This window comes from Vicugna pacos, chromosome 10 (genome assembly GCF_048564905.1).
Source record: "Vicugna pacos chromosome 10, VicPac4, whole genome shotgun sequence".
In the NCBI taxonomy this organism is placed as follows: Eukaryota; Metazoa; Chordata; class Mammalia; order Artiodactyla; family Camelidae; genus Vicugna; species Vicugna pacos.
Genome location: NC_132996.1, coordinates 62,364,910 through 62,385,959, shown reverse-complemented (window position 1 = coordinate 62,385,959; position 21,050 = coordinate 62,364,910). Strand labels below are relative to the sequence as shown.

Sequence of the window (21,050 nt, the reverse complement as noted above, 5' to 3'; positions counted from 1 at the left end):
TAGGTAGAGCAGAGATATTGATATGACCAACATAAAAGTAACTTTTTATTGTCACATCTCCCCTTAATCATCTGGATTTTTCCAGGATACAGAGATTGGAGTTTAAAAATAGCAGTCTTAGAACATTCAGATTTATTTTCCATGATTAATAAGGATTAATAAACATTTACAAGCTAGAGGTATAATATAGATAATTTTGTGAGGGCACACAGAATAAATATTTGCTTTTTCTACTTTGTTCACTATTGAGAATAAGATATGCATATCTTACGTGTTTCAGAGTATACGTGCATAATTTAACTATCAGAAAGTCGGACTTGTACAGAAAGAAATTATGTTTCCAAGTCAGTATATGCACGTAATAAGAGAGAAATTATGTAAATTAAATCCTGTTGTTCTTAAAAGTGATAAATATGACTGGATTAATTCTCATGTATTCTCTTCTCCTTTTTAAAAGGGGTGATTTCATTTAAATAGTGCCTACATCTTCAGTTCATTGCTGGATCGAATACTGTTTAGCTATGCTGTAATTTTAATAGACCTATACTGATCCTTAGTGGAAAGGAGTCACAGCCCTTACCATGACATTATACCTGTGCTAAACTGGTGGGCAATGTTCAGTCCCACCAAGATGGAGAGATAAAAACAGACTGGGGCAAACGTGAGCCAAGAGATTTGTAGGGGATCCAAGAGATGCCTTGGGTGAAATAAGGAAGAGGACACTCACACTAAGATCTCTGAAAGTGCAGGGCCAGCCCTGAGCATGACTGGGGGCCTCTTAAATTTTGATGTTCTGGGAACCTCACTCCCCTCACTCTAGACCTGGCCCTGATGAAAGGGAAGAATGGAAAAAAGTGATTACCAACAGGAGACTCAATGGTCCTTTAAATACAATTGTATTACTTAATGTGCTTTAACACTGATGACTACAAAGAATATATTATAACTGTAATTTTATTATACAACTCTAAATAATATATAATCAGTTTTACTTGATAGGTGATGATTTTATCAATATTACCCCATGCAATTCTCACAAAAGAGGAAGCAGCATTTAGAAAGTCTATATAATTGCTTAATGTCACATGTATAATAAATCAAAGAAATCGGGTACCTGTTGTTTCTAAAACAAGAAAAGGCACTGACTTCCCATCACAAACCTGTGTGCAATTGGTCCGATTATCCAACTTAAGCAATTTTCAGTATCCTTATCTTTAAAGAACAGAGAGGTTAGAAAAAGTTACTAGACACTAATGAACTCACCTACAAAGCAGAAACAGACTCACGGGCATAGTAAACAATCTTATGGTTTCCAGGGGAAAAAGGATGGGAAGGTATAAATTTGGGAGTTTGAAATTTGCAGATGTTGATCACTTTATGTAAAAATTGACAAAAAACAAATTTCTTCTGTATAGCACAGGGAACTATATTCAATATCTTGTAATGACATTTAATGAAAAATAATGTGACAATGAATATATGAAACTGGGACATTATGCTGTGCACCAGAAATTGACACATTGCAACTGACTGTACTTCAATTAAAAAAATATTACTAAGGAACTGTTTTTTGAGGATCAACAAAGATAGTGGTGGTGCACAGAGTACAACGGGTAAAACTAAAAGCTGACATCTTTTGTCCCTGTGCACCGCCACCCCTGCCACACACAGAGGAAATGAACACCCTCCAGTCTGTCCCTATTTTCCCAGTGTTGACCCAGTTTAATGTTTTCATCTTTGTTAATGTTCTCAAGTTTATTTTTCTGAATAAAACCCTCTTACACTTTCCACTTAGTGTCCTACCAAAAGATACTTAATTCTCATGGACAATAACCTTCCTAAAAAATATTTTAACTATCTTATAATATGAACTGAAAAATAGATACATTTGTGTTTAAGATCAAGTGATGAGAGATGAATGAGGATTGAAAAAGGAAGCTGAATATGAGTGAGAAAAGACATTTTCTGATACAGGGCTGCTGAATGGGAAACGCACAGAGAAGCACAACAGGATTGCCAAGAAGTTCAGTTAATTAAATGTAAGATCATAGGGCAAAGCTCTGGGTCTTCTTCACAGCTGCCAATGATGTTCCAGTGGCTGTGCTGAGTAGAGTATACTTTGTTTATCATGAGCTTTATTCAAAAAATATACGGGATGTCTCTAAAGGAACCTAAAGTGGAGCTTTTACAGTGATAATCAGTAGGGTCTAAACTGGGAAAGTGAGAAATACATAAATGGAATCATTCTTAAATTAGAAACAATTGCAGTGGTCATGAAAGCCAGTCTGGACACCTGTGACAATCCGAAGAATGAGCAATGTCGGGAAGGAACAGTGAAAAGCGCATGGTGCCTTTCATCTTTCCACAGATGCAACACCAGGGAAAAGCACAGCAGAAAATCTAACACATGGACTGAACTTCTTTTCTTGGACTTTTGCTGACGCTCCTCATCTCCAGTGTTTTTCTGTTGGGGTTGTTCTTAGTCATCTGTATCACTACCCTAACAGGCAATAGCACCGTAATTCTAATGACAAAAGTGGGTCCTGACGGCCAGATCCCCATGGAGTCTTTCCTTGGCAGTTTTCCTTCTTTAAAATGGCTATGGATTCCATTACACTTGTCACAATGCTCGTTAATCTTAGGGGTCAAAGGGAGCTTTTTTTTTTTTTTTTAGTTTAGTCATGTAAACCTTTGAGCCTTGGTGTCTTCATCTGTGACATAAAATAAGGATATTAACAGAATTCAAGAATATGTTATTGCAAACATTTTACTAACAGAATGGTAGCTCGTTAAAATCATTTTTCTTTTCCGTTTTCCCAGATACTATTTAAAGCCATAATACGCTAATCACCTTTAAAAAAATATCCTAGATTGTCTAAGTATATCTCAATATAGGAGAAAGTTGGGTCTCTGTAGTTTTCAGTAATTAATCACCTAAAATATATTTGCTCACATACACTCTAGTTAAAATAATATATCCTCTGCTTTTGATATTTTTGACAATTGTCTATTCCCCACCTTTTAAATAAGTTACAGTTTTCAACTTTGATTTTCATGTATTTTATCTTAGATATAATATTAAAATGATACTTTTGAAATAAAAATGATCAATGACACATAGCAAGAGATTTGAGAATTGATATCATCGATGTAATTCGTTCAATTGTGTCATTGTTAATTAAACAGCCAACAGGTCAAAAGCATTTTTCAAATCTCTGCTGCATGTTTGGATAAGACAAATAAGGATCTTGCATTATGATGATTCATGATCACGATATTTATTTTGATGGGTAAACGCAACCAGAATCATTTCAAATAAAGTGTATGCAGAAACAGTAAGAGCTACAGCTGCACATGGGGAAGGGCGAGCGTGCCGTATTCTTATTTCTTTTCCTTGGAAAGGATCTAATTGAAGAGTAGGAAAATACCTAAAAAATGCAATACAAAATTTGGTGGTGTCCTACACCTGAGAAAACTGGGATGCAAATCCTTCTGTCTCAGGATTCCGTTTGTTAACATGAGGAATAAAATGGACTAATTTTGTTCTACACACAAATACATGAAACATAAGAACACATAATTCTCAAACATATCATTTTCATTTAAAATCAAACCTAGAAGTAAATATTAACTAGGTGGATATATTTAGATTTTAGCATAAGTTCTTTATTAGATTTCAGTTGTATACTTTGAGTCCAGAATATAAAATACTAAACATGAATGGGAAATAGAAATCTTATGTACTAATTCCCCCTAAATCCCTTTAGTTTATAGAATTATAAAACAGGTTAAAAATATAAAGGACTAATTTTCTATTTTCACAGATGGAACACCTAAAAGACCCAGTGGGAGAAAATTTCACTTCAGTGATGGAATTTGTTCTTTTGGGATTTTCTGATATTCCCAATCTGCAAGTATTTCTTTTTGGGATGTTTTTGCTTGTCTATGTGATAACTCTGTTGGGAAATGGCATCATTATTCTCATAACCAAGGCTGACCAGGCTCTCCAGACTCCCATGTATTTTTTCCTCAGTAATTTTTCCTTCTTAGAAATCTGTTATGTATCAGTCACTCTTCCTAGAATGCTCCTAAACCTCTGGACTCAGAGAAGACACATTTCTTTGTTTGCCTGCGCAACACAAATGAGTTTTGTCCTTATGTTTGGAAACATAGAGTGCCTGCTTCTCACCGTGATGGCCTATGACCGCTACGTGGCCATTTGTAACCCCCTGCACTATCCCCTCGTCATGAACCCCAGGGCCTGTGTCCAGCTGGTGGCGGCCTGCTGGATCACGGGGGTTCTGGTTGAGATAGGGCAGACATGCCAGATTTTCTCTCTGCCCTTTTGTGGATCCAACCAAATCAATCACTTCTTCTGTGACATCCCCCCAATACTCAAGCTGGCCTGTGCGGACACTTTTCTGAATGAGATATTGGTCTTCACAGTCGCAGTCCTATTTGTTATGACCCCTTTCCTGTTGATTCTTGGTTCCTACAGTAAAATCACCTCCACCATCCTGAGGTTGCCATCGGCAACGGGGAGAGCAAAGGCCTTCTCCACCTGCTCGTCTCATGTCACGGTTGTGACTTTATTCTTTGGATCTGCAGTCATTGCATATTTACGACCCAAATCCAGAAATTCTTCCAATACAGACAAGTTTCTCTCTCTTTTCTATACCATTGTGACCCCGATGTTTAACCCCCTGATATACACTCTGAGAAATAAGGATGTCTTGATGGCTTTGAGAAAATTGCTTCCTTAATGTTGAATGCATTAGCTGTCTGACTTGAACTCATTTTCTGGTTTCCTATTTAATTCTGCCATTTGTATAATCAGAAATTAAGGTCTAGTTTGCTTTTTCTACATTACTGTAGATTTCTTATTTTTATTCATTTCAGACCTTATTGTTTTATGCTGCACTTTCTGATATGGAGATTATATCCACAAGGTGTTTTGCTGATAAGAAAGTACGTATTTAGCCCATCTCATATTCAGTTCACAAATTTACTGGTGATCTGTGACTTTTTATGGGAAAATGTTGTACTTCATACCTAGGAGTTGATGTCATAAACCTTTTCTCCCCCAACACAATAATGAATATTTATGATACATTCCTCTCTATATTACTGTCTTTCTCTTTTTTATTTTTATAATGTTTTTAGATAATAAAGATTGTAAAACTTTAAGAACATTTGCTAAATATTTATGTGCTTATAATTTTAGACATTTAAGCTTTCAGCAAATTCAATTTAATTCTTTATGATTTACAGAACACCTAAGTAAAGATTAAAAATAGGAAGTCCACATAGTGATAATTAAAAGTTTTGGATGCAGCAATCAGTTTTTTACCCTGTGCTTCTCTCTGAATTCTTCTTTGTAGATATGCTTTGTCGATAGAGCTAAATCATGGTCCTTGCATCTCAATAATTTTTACCTTAAAATTTATTAATGCAAAAAATGTGAATGCATATTTGCTTTTCAGAGATATAATGTGTATGAGATTGAACTATTTTGTCCCCATATAGATTCATCCATTCCCTAAATTTTCTTCACTTATTTTTTATTCTTTCGATGGAGTATATAATTTGAATTAAAATAGAAATGCTTAAGATATACAGTGCATTATTTTCCCAAGTTTCCTAGTATTCATATTTATTTATTAATATAGTTGTAATAAATATTTTAACACAGTATCTTTAAAAATTGATATCTGGTATAAAAGTAAGAGATTTTACACACAAACACACACACATCTGTGCTCCACACACCTGCACACATACATGAACACACGTATTGAAAATGATAAATACAAGTCTGATCAATGATATTATTATGGATATCCCAGAGCAAGTTTTTCTGTTATTTTTGTCTTTGTTTAACTGAAATTGTCTGTTCAGTACTATGAACCTGTGTTCTCCATGGTTCTCCTATTTATAGTGAATAAAGAACTCCTCCATTTTCAGCATCGCATGCTTATCTAATAAATTCTTCTCATATGCAAGAAACGGATCTCTTAAGAACTGTCATATGTCACCAGGACTTATGGTTAAAAAAGAACATGGCAGAAGAGTCACCTTTGGTAATTCATTTGATCAGAAGCAGAGGTAGCTCTGCTCACCGGCCTAAGGACACCCCTTTTTCCAAGCTGGTAGGGAAGTGCATGGCCACTGTCTACTTGGAAAAGAGAGCAAGAATGTGTATTAACAACCCTGATGACAAACCTAAGTAGAAAAATCTATTCTGGTCAAGAGTACAGAAAAGAATAAATTAATCACCAAGATTTTTAGGTAATATGCCCATTGGACATTTCAAAAAATTAATGGATATGATTGGATACAGGGGAAGACTAGCAGAAGGAGAAAGATACCAACAGAAATAATTGCAGGAAAGTTTTCTGCAGAAAATATTGAACACAGACCAGCCAATGAGTGAAATGCAGAGGAAATCACAGCGGGACAGAATCATGAGCACATAAATTATGAGTATTTTAAGCCAGTAATTTTGAGGATGGTTTTTAAGCCCAGCACTGGATAACTGATACAGAGGCTAGCTCTGAGAAGTGGGGTGCTGTCAAAATAAAAATCTAAAACACGTGGCCTTGTGACCTGGTTGCAGGAAGAGATGAGAAGAGCTGAGAGTAAACTGTTGGAGGCTAAATAAATTACGAACAAGCTGTTAAGTGATGGTGGAGAAGTGGAGTTTTTTCTGCTATAAGAAGCTGCATAAATGACTAAGCATTGCTTTATAACAGCCAAAAGCATACAGACAAACAAAGCATGCACATTGATGCCTGCAGGAACCTGGAAGAGATTACATGTTCCCAATGAATTTGTGAATCTGGCTAAGAAAAATTCCAGGAGAAATTTTTAAGTGTGAATTTAATTATTTTAGAGGGCTCTGACCAGGAATGAAAACAAAATAGATAAACTAAATAGAGGACAGTTTAACTGACCAGCAGAATTTAGAGAAAATATAGAAAAGCCAAGACTTGCTGGGTTATCAACAAAAATGTGGCATACCCTCACTCTTTAGGAAAAGGATTAAATCAAGTGTGATTCTGTGCTGACTCCTCTGAAATCCTTAAGGCAGTGCTATCTCAGATTAAAAAAAAAAAAGGCTGTCTACCAATTTCCGATATATTGTCCTACAGCTGCCTCATATGTGCAAAGTAAAGAGAATTACATGTTGAAATGATGTATGGAAGTGGCTGTCAGATGTACTAAACCCAAATAAGAATCAGAGGAACCCACAAAGAAAGTTTAACTCATGGAAGCACCACCATGTGAACTGAAAGAGACTAAGACCATTCAAACCAAGAAGAGGTTTTTTTTCAAAACCCCAAGTGTTTTCAAAACAGTCTTAAAACAAACAAAATCCATACACAAAACAGTATAATAGCTGCAATGATCCATACCCACTAAAAAATTACTAGATATGCCACAAAGAGGAAAACATGATCCACAACAAGAAAAGAATTCAGTCAATAGGAACAAAACCACCAATAAAAAGGAATAATGGGATTAGTACCCAAGGGCATATATGAAATATTTGTAACTCTGAACAATTTCTTAAAGAGAAACATAAGCTCTATAAACAAAGAAATACAAGAAAAAAGAATTTTAATCTTTTGGAGATGATATATCTAAAACTAAATATCTAAGTTTATCTAATATATCTAAAATGTATCTAAAATACCTGAAATTAACATTTTACAGTGAGATTAATATTACAGTAAACTCTGCAGGGGAAAGTTTTAGTAAACTTGAAAATAGAAATGGAATCCATTTAAAATAATATAAACAGAACTCTGGAAACTTTCAGGACAGTATCATAAGAGTTGATGTACACATTATTGGTATCTCAGAAGAAAGGATATGGGGCAGGCTTGAAAAGTATTTGAATCATAACAACCAAACATTTAAAAAAATGATGAAATAAATCATTTGGGCAGCTAGAAATAAAGAAATGTGACTTACATGGAAAAGAAAAAAAAAGCTAATGAAACTATAAACCCCCAAATTCAATAAAGTGAACAATCTGCAAGAAACATAACCATGCAATATTGTCAATAAAATATATTATAAACAAGTACTAAAAAACAATGATAAAAAATAGAAGTAGCCAGATGAAAAATATATTATGACAGTGGAATGGATTTGATTAATGCAGCTTTCAATTTAGAAACTGTTTAGGACAGAGAGAATGGATTACATCTTCAAAGAGCTGGACAAAATAACTGTCAGTCTAGAATGATTTATCTAATGAGATGATTCTGCAAAACAGAAAGTGAAATTAAAAACTAGAAACTTTTTCACACAAACTGAAGGGAAAAAATATATCAGTAGCAGATTTACAAACAAGAAATATTAAAGGAGTTTTTCAAGTGGAAGAAAACACAGGTGAAAATCAACACAAAGAATGAATCAATCTCAAAATGAAAATAAGAGAGTTGACTTGCACACCATTTTTCATCTATTTAAATGTTCTTTAAACAATAAATAGCAATTGAAAGCAAAAAGCAGTGTATCATGGTATTTATAAATGAATAAGAATAAATTGTAAGGCAATAATACAAAACAAAAGATAGGATTGTAGATATAGGAGTATTTCCTTTTCAGGATGTTACATTTTACATAATATGGTATAATTTCTTTAATGATAGTCTGTGGTGGGCAGGGCTTTATATCGTAAACTTTATACCTTCAGCTAAGAAATTAACAAGGAATATTAGATAAAAACAAATGGCGGAGGTACAGAAAATGCTAAAAACATGCAAATCATAAAAAAGGCATAATAAGAAGGGAAAACAATGAACAAAAAATATGTGTGAGAAAAAAACACAAATTAAATTTAAATCCAGCCATAGTTATAATACCACTATTGAAATATATAGCAACCCAATTAGTGTACAGCATGGTGACTATAGGTAACAATATAGTTAACACTACTGTACTGAATGTTTAAAAGCCCCTAACAGAGATCTTAAAAGTTCTCACTACAAGAAAAAATTATGTAAGTTTGGATGGTGATGGATGTTAACTAAACACCGAAAAGTAATATAATTCTCTACGTCAAATATATCTCAATTCAAAAAGACAGATATTGACCGTGTGAAAACCTGTCATTTTTTGATCTACAATACCAAGCAACAAAAGAATATGCATCCTTTCAAAGGAAACATTTACCAAGATAGACCAACCGCTGGTCCACAGAGATCTCAGTACTTAGAAATTATATACAGGGTATGTTCTCTGGCTACAATTGAGTTAAATACCAATTTCATTTTTTGGTGTTATATGTGATGAGGATGGAAAGACAAATGTATTTCTGAGTGTGATGGACATGTTCTCAATCTTGATAGTGTGATGGTTTCACTGCTGTACAAATATGCACAACTTACCCCATTACAAACTGTAAATACATACTTTTATTATGTTTCGATATGTATCAATGAAGTTGTTTAAATCTGTATTAAATTATTGAAATTGAAATACAAAACCTTTTAGTAAATAAACTAAGAGAATCTATTACTAGCACACACACACACATATATATATATATGATGTGCCTTTGAGGGTCATTATTCTGTGACAGCCAAGAGATTTGACAAAACAGTGAGTCAATTAATTACTAACTGCCTCATATGTTGCATTTCCATTCTGGAAGTATACATAAACATTAGCAAACTGTTCCATATCCTAAATCAAGTAAAAAGAAAAGTGCCTCCAGGAAATCTCTGTCCTGTTCTACGCGGGGTCACATTTACAATTGTAAGTAAAATCAGATGACTAACTTGGCAAGCTACCTGCTTCCCTTCAGTGTGGTAAGGAATGATAGAAAACAATGGAAACAACCTTAGGAAGAAAATAAAATCAGCTCACTAATTAGAAATTGTTTCTAGAGGTTAGAAAATCAATTAATGAGAAACAAAAAGAGAAAAAAGATAGAAGGAAACAAGCTTTCTATGGAGATTTGGTGTAAAGCTAACCGTCCTGTGTCGGCAAACAGTGATGGCGGGCTCCGGCAGCCCAGGGCAGTAGCAGGCATTTATTCACGCTTATCTTGAGAAGCCGAGGCAGGGAAATATGAATGTTGTTATAGAAACTTTTGCATTAATGTTGTTTAAATAAAAATAATTTCAATATTAAAATGAGTAGCCTTCATTCTATGAGAACCTAGATTTAGCCAAGAATCCCCCTCTCCAACATCTTAAATTTTTCAACAAGACTCCTTGGATCCAAGATCATGATTATATGTTTATTCTATTTCTGTGACATAATTAATCACGGTAGGCATTATCACTAGGCTTATAGAAGAGAAACTGATACAAAAGAACAGCTGAGATACTCAAGGATGCACAGATTATAATAAATTAGAAGCAAAAACTAGTTATCTTAATTCCTCAACTAACTCTGTTTCATTACACGGCCATGTGCTTGCCCAAGAGTTAAGGGACAGAACAGCACTTCCACAGCTATTGTATCTTCAACACCACTGTCGTTGTCGCCATGGGGAATGTATTTACCTCTTAATACACACAAAGAAATACAGGGGGTAGATTCAGATATTTACTATATATGCATAAAAACAAAGATGACACAGACATCATGCTAACCAGGTGTAATGTTAAAATATAAGCCCTTGAAAATAAAAATTCAAACTCATAAACAAAATGTTACAATTCAAATGTAACCTCTTACAAAGAGACACTAATCTGAAGGGCAAAAATACCTACAAATATAGTTAAACCTATAAAGTGACATAACTGTTAGATAAATGATATCGTCCACAGGCATTAATGATAATTTTAAGAAATAGAGGCTGAGTATCAAACCAAAACAGAATAGTGGGTGTTTAGTGCAGTGTTGATAAGTCCCCCAAGACATTTTTCCTATTAGGGTATTTATGGTGAATTAGTTCTTGATTTTATCCATACCATCTGGTAAATTTTCTTATAAATAAGAGAAAGACAAAATCTGCAAGATTAGTTACATTTATACTGATCTGACTACAGCTTGAGGGCAGGCAGTGGTAGGTTTTCAATGTGTATGTATTACGATTGGGGATGTCAATAACTGAGCGTGAATCTTCGCTTTGGCTTGTCTTCTTTCCCCTTCTAAATTTCCAATGCATTTCTTTAAGTGTAAAAAAAAAAAAGTCACAGATTTTTTTCACTGCAACTTTGTTAATTCAAGTAAGCTCTAGCAAAGATTCTAGGTAGGACATGCATTTTGGGAATCGGCATGAAGCACAGTAATAAAATGTATTTAAAGCAGGATGAGAGAGCTATGTCACATGTTTGATGTTCCATTTTCCTAGACTCTGGGAAGTGGAAAGAAAAGATACAGAAGTTCAGCTTCCCTTGGATACACAGGGGAACATTTTCTTCATTCACACTGAGAAAATGGGTGCAATCAAAGGTTTTCATTCTGTTTTTTAAGTTATTTTCACAATTAAACACATGATTTATAAGTTAGAATTGGGTTCACTCCCTCAGCACATATCTAGTATAAACCTACCATTAAAAGTGAATATTTCACAAATACAAATGAAAATGCCAGTGTAATATTTGCAAATAATTTGCCAGTTGTAAAGACAAACTATTTTCTACACATTTTAAAACAAAATTCTAGCAGTTAAAATTGTCTAAAATTTTTAAAGATGGATAAATTTATAATGTGCTGTGAAAAGGAGGATTTTTCATAAAGAATGAAAAGTTAATTTTTTCATTAAAGATGCAGTCACAAGTGACTCCAGGCAAGGAACCTAAAATCATAATAATTGTGAATAATTACACTCTCAGTAAATATGGGTAGAGTGAAATTAAATTATATTTTGTGATAGCTTTGAGACAGATTTATTAAAAAGTGACCTTTAAGATGCCCACACTGGCTTCTTAAGTAATAATTTTTTCAAAGCTGCAGTCACATCCTTGTTCCTAAGGCTGTATATCATGGGGTTCAACATTGGAGTCACAATAGTGTAGAAAACAGACAGAGTTTTGTCGCTTCCTGCAGAATGATTTGACTTGGGCCGTAAGTAGGTGATGGTCACAGAGCCAAAGAATAAAAGTACAACTATGAGATGGGAGGAGCAGGTGGAGAAGGCTTTGGACCGACCCGTGGCTGAGGGCAACTTGAGGATGGTAGAAATTATTTTGATATAAGACCCAAGAATCAGTAGAAAAGGAATCATAGCAAATAATACAGCAACTACATAGACACACATCTCATTGAGTGACGTGTCCCCACAGGCCAGCGTGATCAGTGGGGGGATGTCACAGAAAAAGTGGTTGATTTGGTTTGAACCACAGAAGGGCAGTGAGAACACCTGGCATGTCTGCCCTATCTGGACCGGAACTCCACTGAGCCAGGCGCCCACAGCCAACTGGACGTACATCTTGTGGTTCATGACCAGAGGATAGTGCAGAGGGCTGCAAATGGACACGTAGCGGTCATAAGCCATCACAGCCAGAAGAAATGCCTCTGTGGCCCCCAGTACAAGGAAGAAGCACATTTGCGTGGCACAGCTCAGCAAAGAAATGCTTCTGTCTTGAGTCCAAAGGTTCACCAGAATCCTGGGAAGAGTGACAGACACATAGCAGATTTCTAGAGAGGAAAAATTGGCCAGAAAAAAATACATGGGTGTCTGCAGAACAGAGTCTACCCTCGTGATTATGATGATAAGACCATTTCCTGTTAAGATGAATATGTAGACGAGAAAGAAAAGACCAAATAGAAGCCCTTGGAGGTTTGGAAGGTCAGAAAATCCCAAGAAAACAAACACCATGACTGAAGAGAAATTGCCTTCTGCTTTTTGGTGTCTGGGCAGCATCTGTGAAAATAAAGAACTTAATATGTAAAGTCACTTTATCTGCCTGAGTTGCAGTTTGCTAAATGATGAAAAGTGTACCCTGTGCTTTTGAAAGTCGCAGTCACTAAGAATGAACCCTATAGAAACATCTAAATTTGATGTTAAGCTGTGTCTTAAAAAACTGTTCATTCTTTCGCTAAAAATTACCCATCAGAAAACATTCCTATCAGGAATTACATCTGCTGTGAAATGGCTGTGTTTTCTTGCTACTGATAATGAAATAAGTGATTCTAGGTTTTGTTATTCAGATTTGTGACCGGAATTTCAGAGTCTAACTGGAATGGTGTTAATGAAAATAAATTGAAAATAAAAATCATGAAAATGTTTTAGCAATAAGTTTGACACTTTTGTTTGGAAGGACATTTCCCATCAATTATCCTTTTTATGTTATTTTAAAAAATCATTGCGTTTATTCACATTTTGATTTAAGCTGTCTCAAATATTTTTTGAGGCATCATGTAATTGCAATAAAAATAAGCTGGAAAAAGTGACTTTAGGGGGTGACCTTTGTGACTTTTTTGTGTTCTGATAGTTGTTATAGTGAGTTTATTTCAGTTGAAAGACGTCATAAAGTAACTCAGTCATGAGGATAGTTATCAGATCTCAGATACTGGTTTTGCATTTGAGTGTTAATTCCTGTAATAAATAGACAAGTTTTTGATTCAAGACATAGCGTCAAAGGAAGAGAAATCGCAAAGGGTTTTGGAGTCCAAGCAGAAGGCAATCCTTCCATCTCATTTTGCCCATTTCCACCCTCTTTTACTAAAGTCCTCTATAAATTGCACAGAAATCCTTGTTCTTTTATCAGGTTCTCCTAGACCATCCACGTCTTCCATGAGCTCTAATGTCTCCCAACACACTTTCCCTCTCATAAACACATTGTCTAAATATGTCTGTGATACCAACAGCACATAGTCGAACTCTGTAAGTGCCTGATTCACAAAGTGCTTGAATAATGGAAAGTTCTTCATACTGGTGCTTTTGATAGGATTATCCATATGGTGCTGAATAAAGCACGTACACAAATTCGAGGATCGGAGGATTCCATTGAAGCATGCAGCTTCTTGCAGGCAGCCTTATGTGGAGGAAAACAGGGAGACACTATTTGAAATCAGCTTGCAAACCATCAGTGCACGTGGTAAAAATGGGACGCTGATGAGTGACTGCAGTGATTCATTGTATTAGGAGAATCCACAGACACTATTTTATTTAATCCTCAAGGTGGTGCAGAAGCAATCCTGTCACCCTTTTACTTAGACATAAACTTCAACTTAAAAATGTTATATAAATCAACCAAGATCACAGCAAGTAAATGGCATGACTGAGATTATGTTTCGGGCTCAAAATCCAAGTTCCTTTTATTCCAATGGGTAATATCAATGGACTGTAGAATGTAACATTTGCATATTATATCCTTCCTGCGATCTAAGGCATATAAATCACTCAACAAGCATTTGATCTACGAATGGATAGCAATTTCCATTATTAACCAGGTGTACTGTCTACCCCAGTGATGACTGGCGTGGGAAATGCTATTCTCATTATTGTATTTTGTGTTCACCTCCGTCTCTCCACTCATACAATTAAGTCCTGCCTCAGTTTTTCTCAAATAGGTGAAGATTTTGGAAAAACACAACAGAATGAAGTAAAATTTAAAAGTAATTTAAAAATAAATTAGAAATTAATAATCTACAACTGACTGAGGCACTAATTTGCTCAAACAGGATTTGAGGCAATTTCCAAATAAGAAGTAATAAGTATTTTTTTTTTAATTTCCACATGTATTGTGAATAATAAATAGTAATTGCATGGTAAAGTTTTTGAAATCTAGGAAGTAGAATATTAAGCAATCTCTCTCCAGTTTCTGTTTACCTCCTTAAATATTATAGTTGTATGAAATATTTCCTTGAAATAAAAATATTGAGAATTTTCTCTAGGAATTTGGAATTTTTTTCATTGTACAAAGTGATTCTTCCCCACTCTAAAAATCACTGTTATTCACAGTCCTCTTTTTCAGAAGCCCTTCAGTGTAAACAGTAAACAGAAACTTGATTCCCATGTCCTTTTAACGGAGGCTTGTTTTCTGCAGTTGGACACTTTTCTCAGGGACACAGGACAGTTTCTCTCTTCCTTAGCTTATGACCTCAGGGCTCGAAATCCCCTTGGCTGAGGACAAAGACAATCAGTTATACTTGTAGTCTGATTTTGTTGTATTTCATTAGCCAGAGAAGTATAATGTCAAAGGATTTTTCAGTGCCCTAAACTTTTAGATTCCTTTTCAAGATAATGTCTCTTTAGAAATAATGATTTTATTGATGGTAGTGTGCAAACTCATTTTTTTAAAATAGCCAATTACTGCTTTCTTCAGTAAATCTTCTTGTAGTAAAATATTTTTCAAAACTGTCTCAATTATTTTAAATAACTTTTGCTACATTATAACTAACAATACATCTTAAAATTGTTTTAATCATTTATTTCAGGGATTTTCTACAGGAAAATGTAGATGTTGCCTGAAATATAGTTTAACATACCCAGTTTAACATATTATTCCATTAATATCCTGTAAATATTTGGACTTTTTGAACTTTGATGTTTAAAATATAATTAGCTGAGAAAACTAATCTAAAATGTAAACAATGACTAAAAAGTTCATGCTTACCTTCATGGACTGGAATGGAATGATCTCTTTCTTTGATACAGAGTCTTTTAAATGTTGCTCTTTTTTTATTCTTATTTGTTATTGAAGTATGGTTGATTTACAGTGTCAGTTTCATGTGTACAGCAAAGCGATTCAGCCATACACACACGCGCGCGCACACACACACAAACACACACACACACACACATACACACACATATAATTTTGTTCTGTTGAAATTTAGTTTTAAACTAGTTGAATACCAGGAGTTGCAAATACCTTTCTAAACAATGTTCTCCTTCAAAGCAAATAGTGCTCTGTAAGTAAAAGTATATGTCTTTCTGTCTTGTGGGAATTAGTTCTCTCTGTTAATCACTTTTTAATTGGACCAAGTCATTATACTTGCCATGCAGATATTTTGGAAAGCGACCAAAATTGTCTCTGGCCATGGCATTCCTTTTCAGGGATGCCTTACTCTACCACTTGCGCAGGCATTTCGTCTTTCGTGTGCTTTGTTCTTTTCCCTTATAGGTGTCACCAGTAAATAATCAAACGTCTTCAGCTAATTAGATATTCTGTAGAGCTTTGAATAATTTCTTTCACAATTAGAAATGAAGAAATGGAAATGGAAATTTTTAAGTAATATTATTTATAACGCCAATAAAAATTAAAATTTTATGAATATATCCAACAAAACATGTTATTTTAATTTGTAGGCTGAAGACCACCTATAATGATAAAAGATTTTAAAGAAGACCTAAATCATGGACATAAGTACTTTGTTCATAGATCAAAAGACTTAACACAGTAAAAATGTCAATACTCATGAAATTAGTATGTACATTTAATTCAATTTCAAATAAAGTCTTTGCAAAATTATTTATAGATACAAAAAATCTGATGCAAAAGTGTACATATAGTGACAATGTAACTAAAATAACCAAATAATGTTTTAGATAATTTTGGAGGAAACATACAATTAAATTTTAAGATCATGCACAACTACAGCACCAGAGAGAGTGTGGTTTTGGTAAAGGTTGACAAATAAATTAATGTAACAGGAAGTTCCAGTAACAGACCCACACGAGTGATCAACTGAATTCACTGATAGACTTATGAAGGTATAATTTACATAGCATAAAATTTACTTGTTTTTTCTGTAAAATTCAATAACTGTTGTGTAAACATAGCAACTTGTACACCCATCATTAAAATACAATTTAGAACATTTTTGTCACTCCCGAAGGAAGCCTAGAGTTGGCATAAAATCGATTCTCTTTTCTGTCCCCAGCACTGGGCAAGCACTAATCTCTTTCTATCTATATATTTGCATTTTGTGGACATTTCATGTAAAGTGAATTATACCATATTTATTGTTTTGCATCTGATTTCTTTCATTTGCATAGCATGTCTGAGGTTCCTTCATGTACAGTTATGTGTCTGTAGTTTATTAGTTTTTTTGTTGCTGTTGTTTGTTTTTTAATTGAAGTATAGTCAGTTACAATGTGTCAATTTCTGATGTACAGAATGATGTTTCAATCATACATATACATACATATATTTGTTTTCCTATTCTGTTTCATTATAGGTTACTACAAGATATTGAAATATAATTCCCTGTGCTATACAGAAGAAATTTGTTTTTTATCTATTTTATATATAGTATTTAGTATTTGCAAATTTCAAACTCCCAGTTTATCCCTTCCCACCTCCTTTCCCCTGATAACCATTTCTTTGACTATATCTATGAGTCTGTTTCTGTTTTGTAGATAAGTTCATTACTGTGTTCTTTTTTTTTTTTTTTTGATTCTACATGTGAATGATATGATATTTTTCTTTCTCTTTCTGGCTTACTTCACTTAGAATGACAATCCCCAGATCCATTCCTATTGCTGCAAATGGCATTATTTTATTCTTTTTTATGGCAGAGTAGTATTCCATTGTAATTCATTAGTTTTTGCTGGTGAATGGTATTCTACAGTATGGATATAGGATATAGCAATGAATTTATTTATTTGTCACTTGAGGGACATCTGGATCATTTCCAGTTTGGGGCTATTATTAGCAATGTTTTTATGAGTTTTCATTTACAAATTTTTAGTGGACGTAGGTCCTCATTCCCATCAGTAATGCATAAGAGTTCCTATTTCTCCACAGCTTCTCAACTCTTGCTATTTTCTGTCTTTTTTATTACAGCCATGCTAGTGGGTGTGAAGATAAATCTCATCGTGGTTTTAATTTGATTTTCCATAATGAGCTAATATTTTGATTATTTTTGTATATGCTTATGATATTTTGGTGTAATAGCTATACAAAATGCAAATAGCTATATTTGCATATTTTGATGGGGTTATTTTCCTTTACTATAGAGTTTAAAGGTTTCTTTACATGTGCATTCAAGACCTTTACCAAACATAATGATATGCAAATATATTCTCTGTCTGTGGCTTGTCTTTCATTTTCTGAATGGTTTTGTTTAGAATGCAACAGTCTTAAATTTTGATGAAGTCCAATTTAATGTTTATTTTGTTTTATGGATTGTGCTTTTGGTGTATATCTGAAATTCTTTGCTTTAAACCATGACCAGAAAGTTTCTCTCAATGTTTTCTTTTAAAAGTTTTATAATTTTAACTATTACATTTAGGTCTGTGATTAAGGTTGTATTAATTGTATTGTATTAATTTTCTGTATTTCATGAGAGGTGGTTTAAAAAATTACATTTTGCATATATATTACTTATCACCCCAGCACTGCTTGCTTGTTGACAATTTTTTTCTGTGTTAAATTTTCTTGGTAACTTTGTTAAAAATAAATTCACTGATAACATTTGCATCTTTTTCACAACATCTTCATTTTATATCTTAAATAATATATAATTATAAATTTTGGATTTTACATGCTTATATATCTTAATAATCACAAAATACAAAAAGAGATGGAGAGAATTTAGAGAAGGAGTGGTATGTCCATTGGGTTGTTGTACCAAACTCCCAGAGAGGCAGGCAGAAAGGTTAGTTCAATTAGTGACCTGGGGAAGGAGCTGATCCCAAGGGTAAGAACTGTTCCCTATTGAAGAGCACTAACTGTTATGACAATAGAACATATTTTAGAGGGCAGTCACCCTCTGTTTCAAATAAAAGTGAATTCACTGTCAAAAAAAAAAAAATAGCCAACAACAACTTTCTCATTTTCTCTCTGTCTTTTAACTCAATCAGTAAAGGTAAGCATTATATTTAATTTCAATCCAAACAAGTAAGCATTACTCATTTTTATCCAATACCAAATTTAGTTTGACATATGTCTGTATATATTTAGCACCAGCAAAAGGACACTCATTACAGAGAATTTTTAAAAGAATCCTTTGTTTTTATGATTGGTTAATTTCAAAACATGGCTCAGATAGTCTTTTTTATTTTTCTGATTACCAGAGTTATATTATCAAATGAGACATTTAAAAATACTTTGTAGTATAATGGACCAGTATACTAAAGATTACCAGCCTCTTCATCATCATCGCAATCATCTTAGGTGATTACTATGTGTTAAGCGTATATTTGAGTAGTTTACGTGTATTAAATCTGGGGATATCCCATAAAAATTAATTGCATGTAACTAAGGAGTAAGATAGTGAATGGACTTTATTAAAAAGGATTTGCATTCTCCTAATATCAAAGAGATCCTTTGTTAAAATAAAGTTCTATGGTAAATGAATCAGAATATATTAAAGAGATACTGATATATTTTCATCTTCATCTTTAGAGAATTCTCCTAAGGGAAAATGGCTTCTGGACTGCATTCACCAATTTTAGATTCCTCTTTATTATCTTCAACTTGATTTTATAAACTTGCTCTAAAGAGTATTAAACACATTGTGATGTAGATGCTATACTTGATATCATATCATAATTCCCACACCAAAGAAAATCATTATTTTCATCAAAAAATTCAGAAAAATAATCACAAATTATTTGAGTTAAAAACAAAAGTGGCTATGTTTAGCTAAATTATTTAGTGTTCCCCTTTCTGAGTTGTATACATAGAAGCTCCTGAACGATTCCAGAAGTCAGGGAGAGCAACGGATATGTTGCAAGATTTGAGGAAATTTTTATAGGCGAGATTGAGTTTGGAAGATAAGTACAATTTGGATAGGATTTGAAAAGCTGTATTTATTACTTTGCACATGGTTTTACACTGATAATTCCATTTAATATTCATAAAACATTTTTCCATTTGACAAACAAAAAGGGGGGGGCCAAATTTCAGCAAATGTAGCACACTGCAGTCTTGATATCAGGTTCTCTTTTCTTACTTTTTCTGGCTTTTTCTTTGGCACCTTGCTTTTAGTATGACTTTCAAATGTACTTCCCCATAGTAAGGAATATATAGAAAGAATCAAAGATTGAGAGAAAACTTTACCTGAAAAGCCCACGCAATAAAGAGAATAAAGGAGATGGCAGTTTCTGAAGGTAAATAGATCATCAGATGTAGGTGAATCACGCATGCCAGTCTAAAAAGATTGGAGATTCACTCAACAAACAATTTTAATCCGTGCCCAAGTACTACACTCTACATTGAATTAAACAGGTGACCAAAACATGGTTAATGTGTCAGGATGAGATGTTAAAAAAATAAGAAAAGAAGACATGATTGTGTATTCTACACATGATATCATATCTTGGTAATGTCACCTATCAGCCAGTAGTTTCTGACCATTTTAAAGACTAAGTTATAGCATTTTTACATTTCTTATGATCCCATTTTCATTGAAAAAAATTATATAATAAAAGGGACAAGGTTCAAATGCCTTTAGTACCTTAATATGCAGTCAGGAATGCTGTAGATGGTAAAGGAAACTATTATTTAATTTATTTTTCTTAATCACAGAGAATCCTCAGGATGTCCAAGTTTTGCATGAACTGTTGATTGTGCCCCACATGTGTCTACATTTTTGTAGCTGAAACATTGACCGTTGTCCTCACTTAACACCCCTAGACCTAGAATATGGTGCTAGATGTGTCTCTTCCTTGCAGGGGCTAGTCTCTATTGACTTCCAAATTAGTTAACACATAAATTGAAAGTTATGTACATCACACTGCAAACAATGAAGTAGTTTGCTACTTCCAAAAGAATGAGTGAAAAGAGTATAAATTCTACACACACAAACACACACACACAACACAGAAGGCATGCTTGATATATATGAGGAAGAAGCAGGACAGGAGATTCAAATTTTGGTAGGAACCCTCTCTTACACCTTGGGGGCTATTTCAAAGAAGCAATCAAGTTGATTCACTTGTAATTTATTCAAGAAGTTAGTAAATCCCATTTTGCGAAACAAATATATTACACAGTGCATAGAAAGATGGCTAGAGTCGCAAAAGAAGCATATAATTTATTTATAACAAAAAGTATATAGTGAAGATGGGCAATCTTACCCCACCACATTCACATGCCTGAACTCAAACACACACGTGCTAGAAAAAAGAACGAATGAATTAAATGGGTTTAGAAGAACAATAGCAATTACTGAGGATATTG

General features: G+C 33.9%; 2 protein-coding genes across 2 annotated transcripts; one reads left to right on the top strand and one right to left on the bottom strand.

The window, feature by feature from the left end:
- Positions 1 to 3,824: 3,824 nt before the first annotated feature.
- On the top strand, positions 3,825 to 4,763 carry LOC102544714 (olfactory receptor 10AG1-like). Its single transcript, XM_006214135.1, has one exon. The coding sequence runs from the start codon at positions 3,825 to 3,827 to the stop codon at positions 4,761 to 4,763; it is 939 nt and encodes a 312-aa protein (XP_006214197.1).
- A 7,112-nt stretch (positions 4,764 to 11,875) lies between these two features.
- LOC102544449 (olfactory receptor 10AG1-like) lies at positions 11,876 to 12,814 on the bottom strand. Its single transcript, XM_006214134.4, has one exon. The coding sequence runs from the start codon at positions 12,788 to 12,790 to the stop codon at positions 11,876 to 11,878; it is 915 nt and encodes a 304-aa protein (XP_006214196.3). The 5' UTR covers positions 12,791 to 12,814.
- Between the last annotated feature and the right edge of the window lie 8,236 nt (positions 12,815 to 21,050).

Coding starts and splice junctions, on each gene's coding strand:
- LOC102544714 (XM_006214135.1), top strand. CDS start 3,825: ATGGAACACCTAAAAGACCCAGTGGGAGAAAATTTCACTTCAGTGATG.
- LOC102544449 (XM_006214134.4), bottom strand. CDS start 12,790: ATGGTGTTTGTTTTCTTGGGATTTTCTGACCTTCCAAACCTCCAAGGG.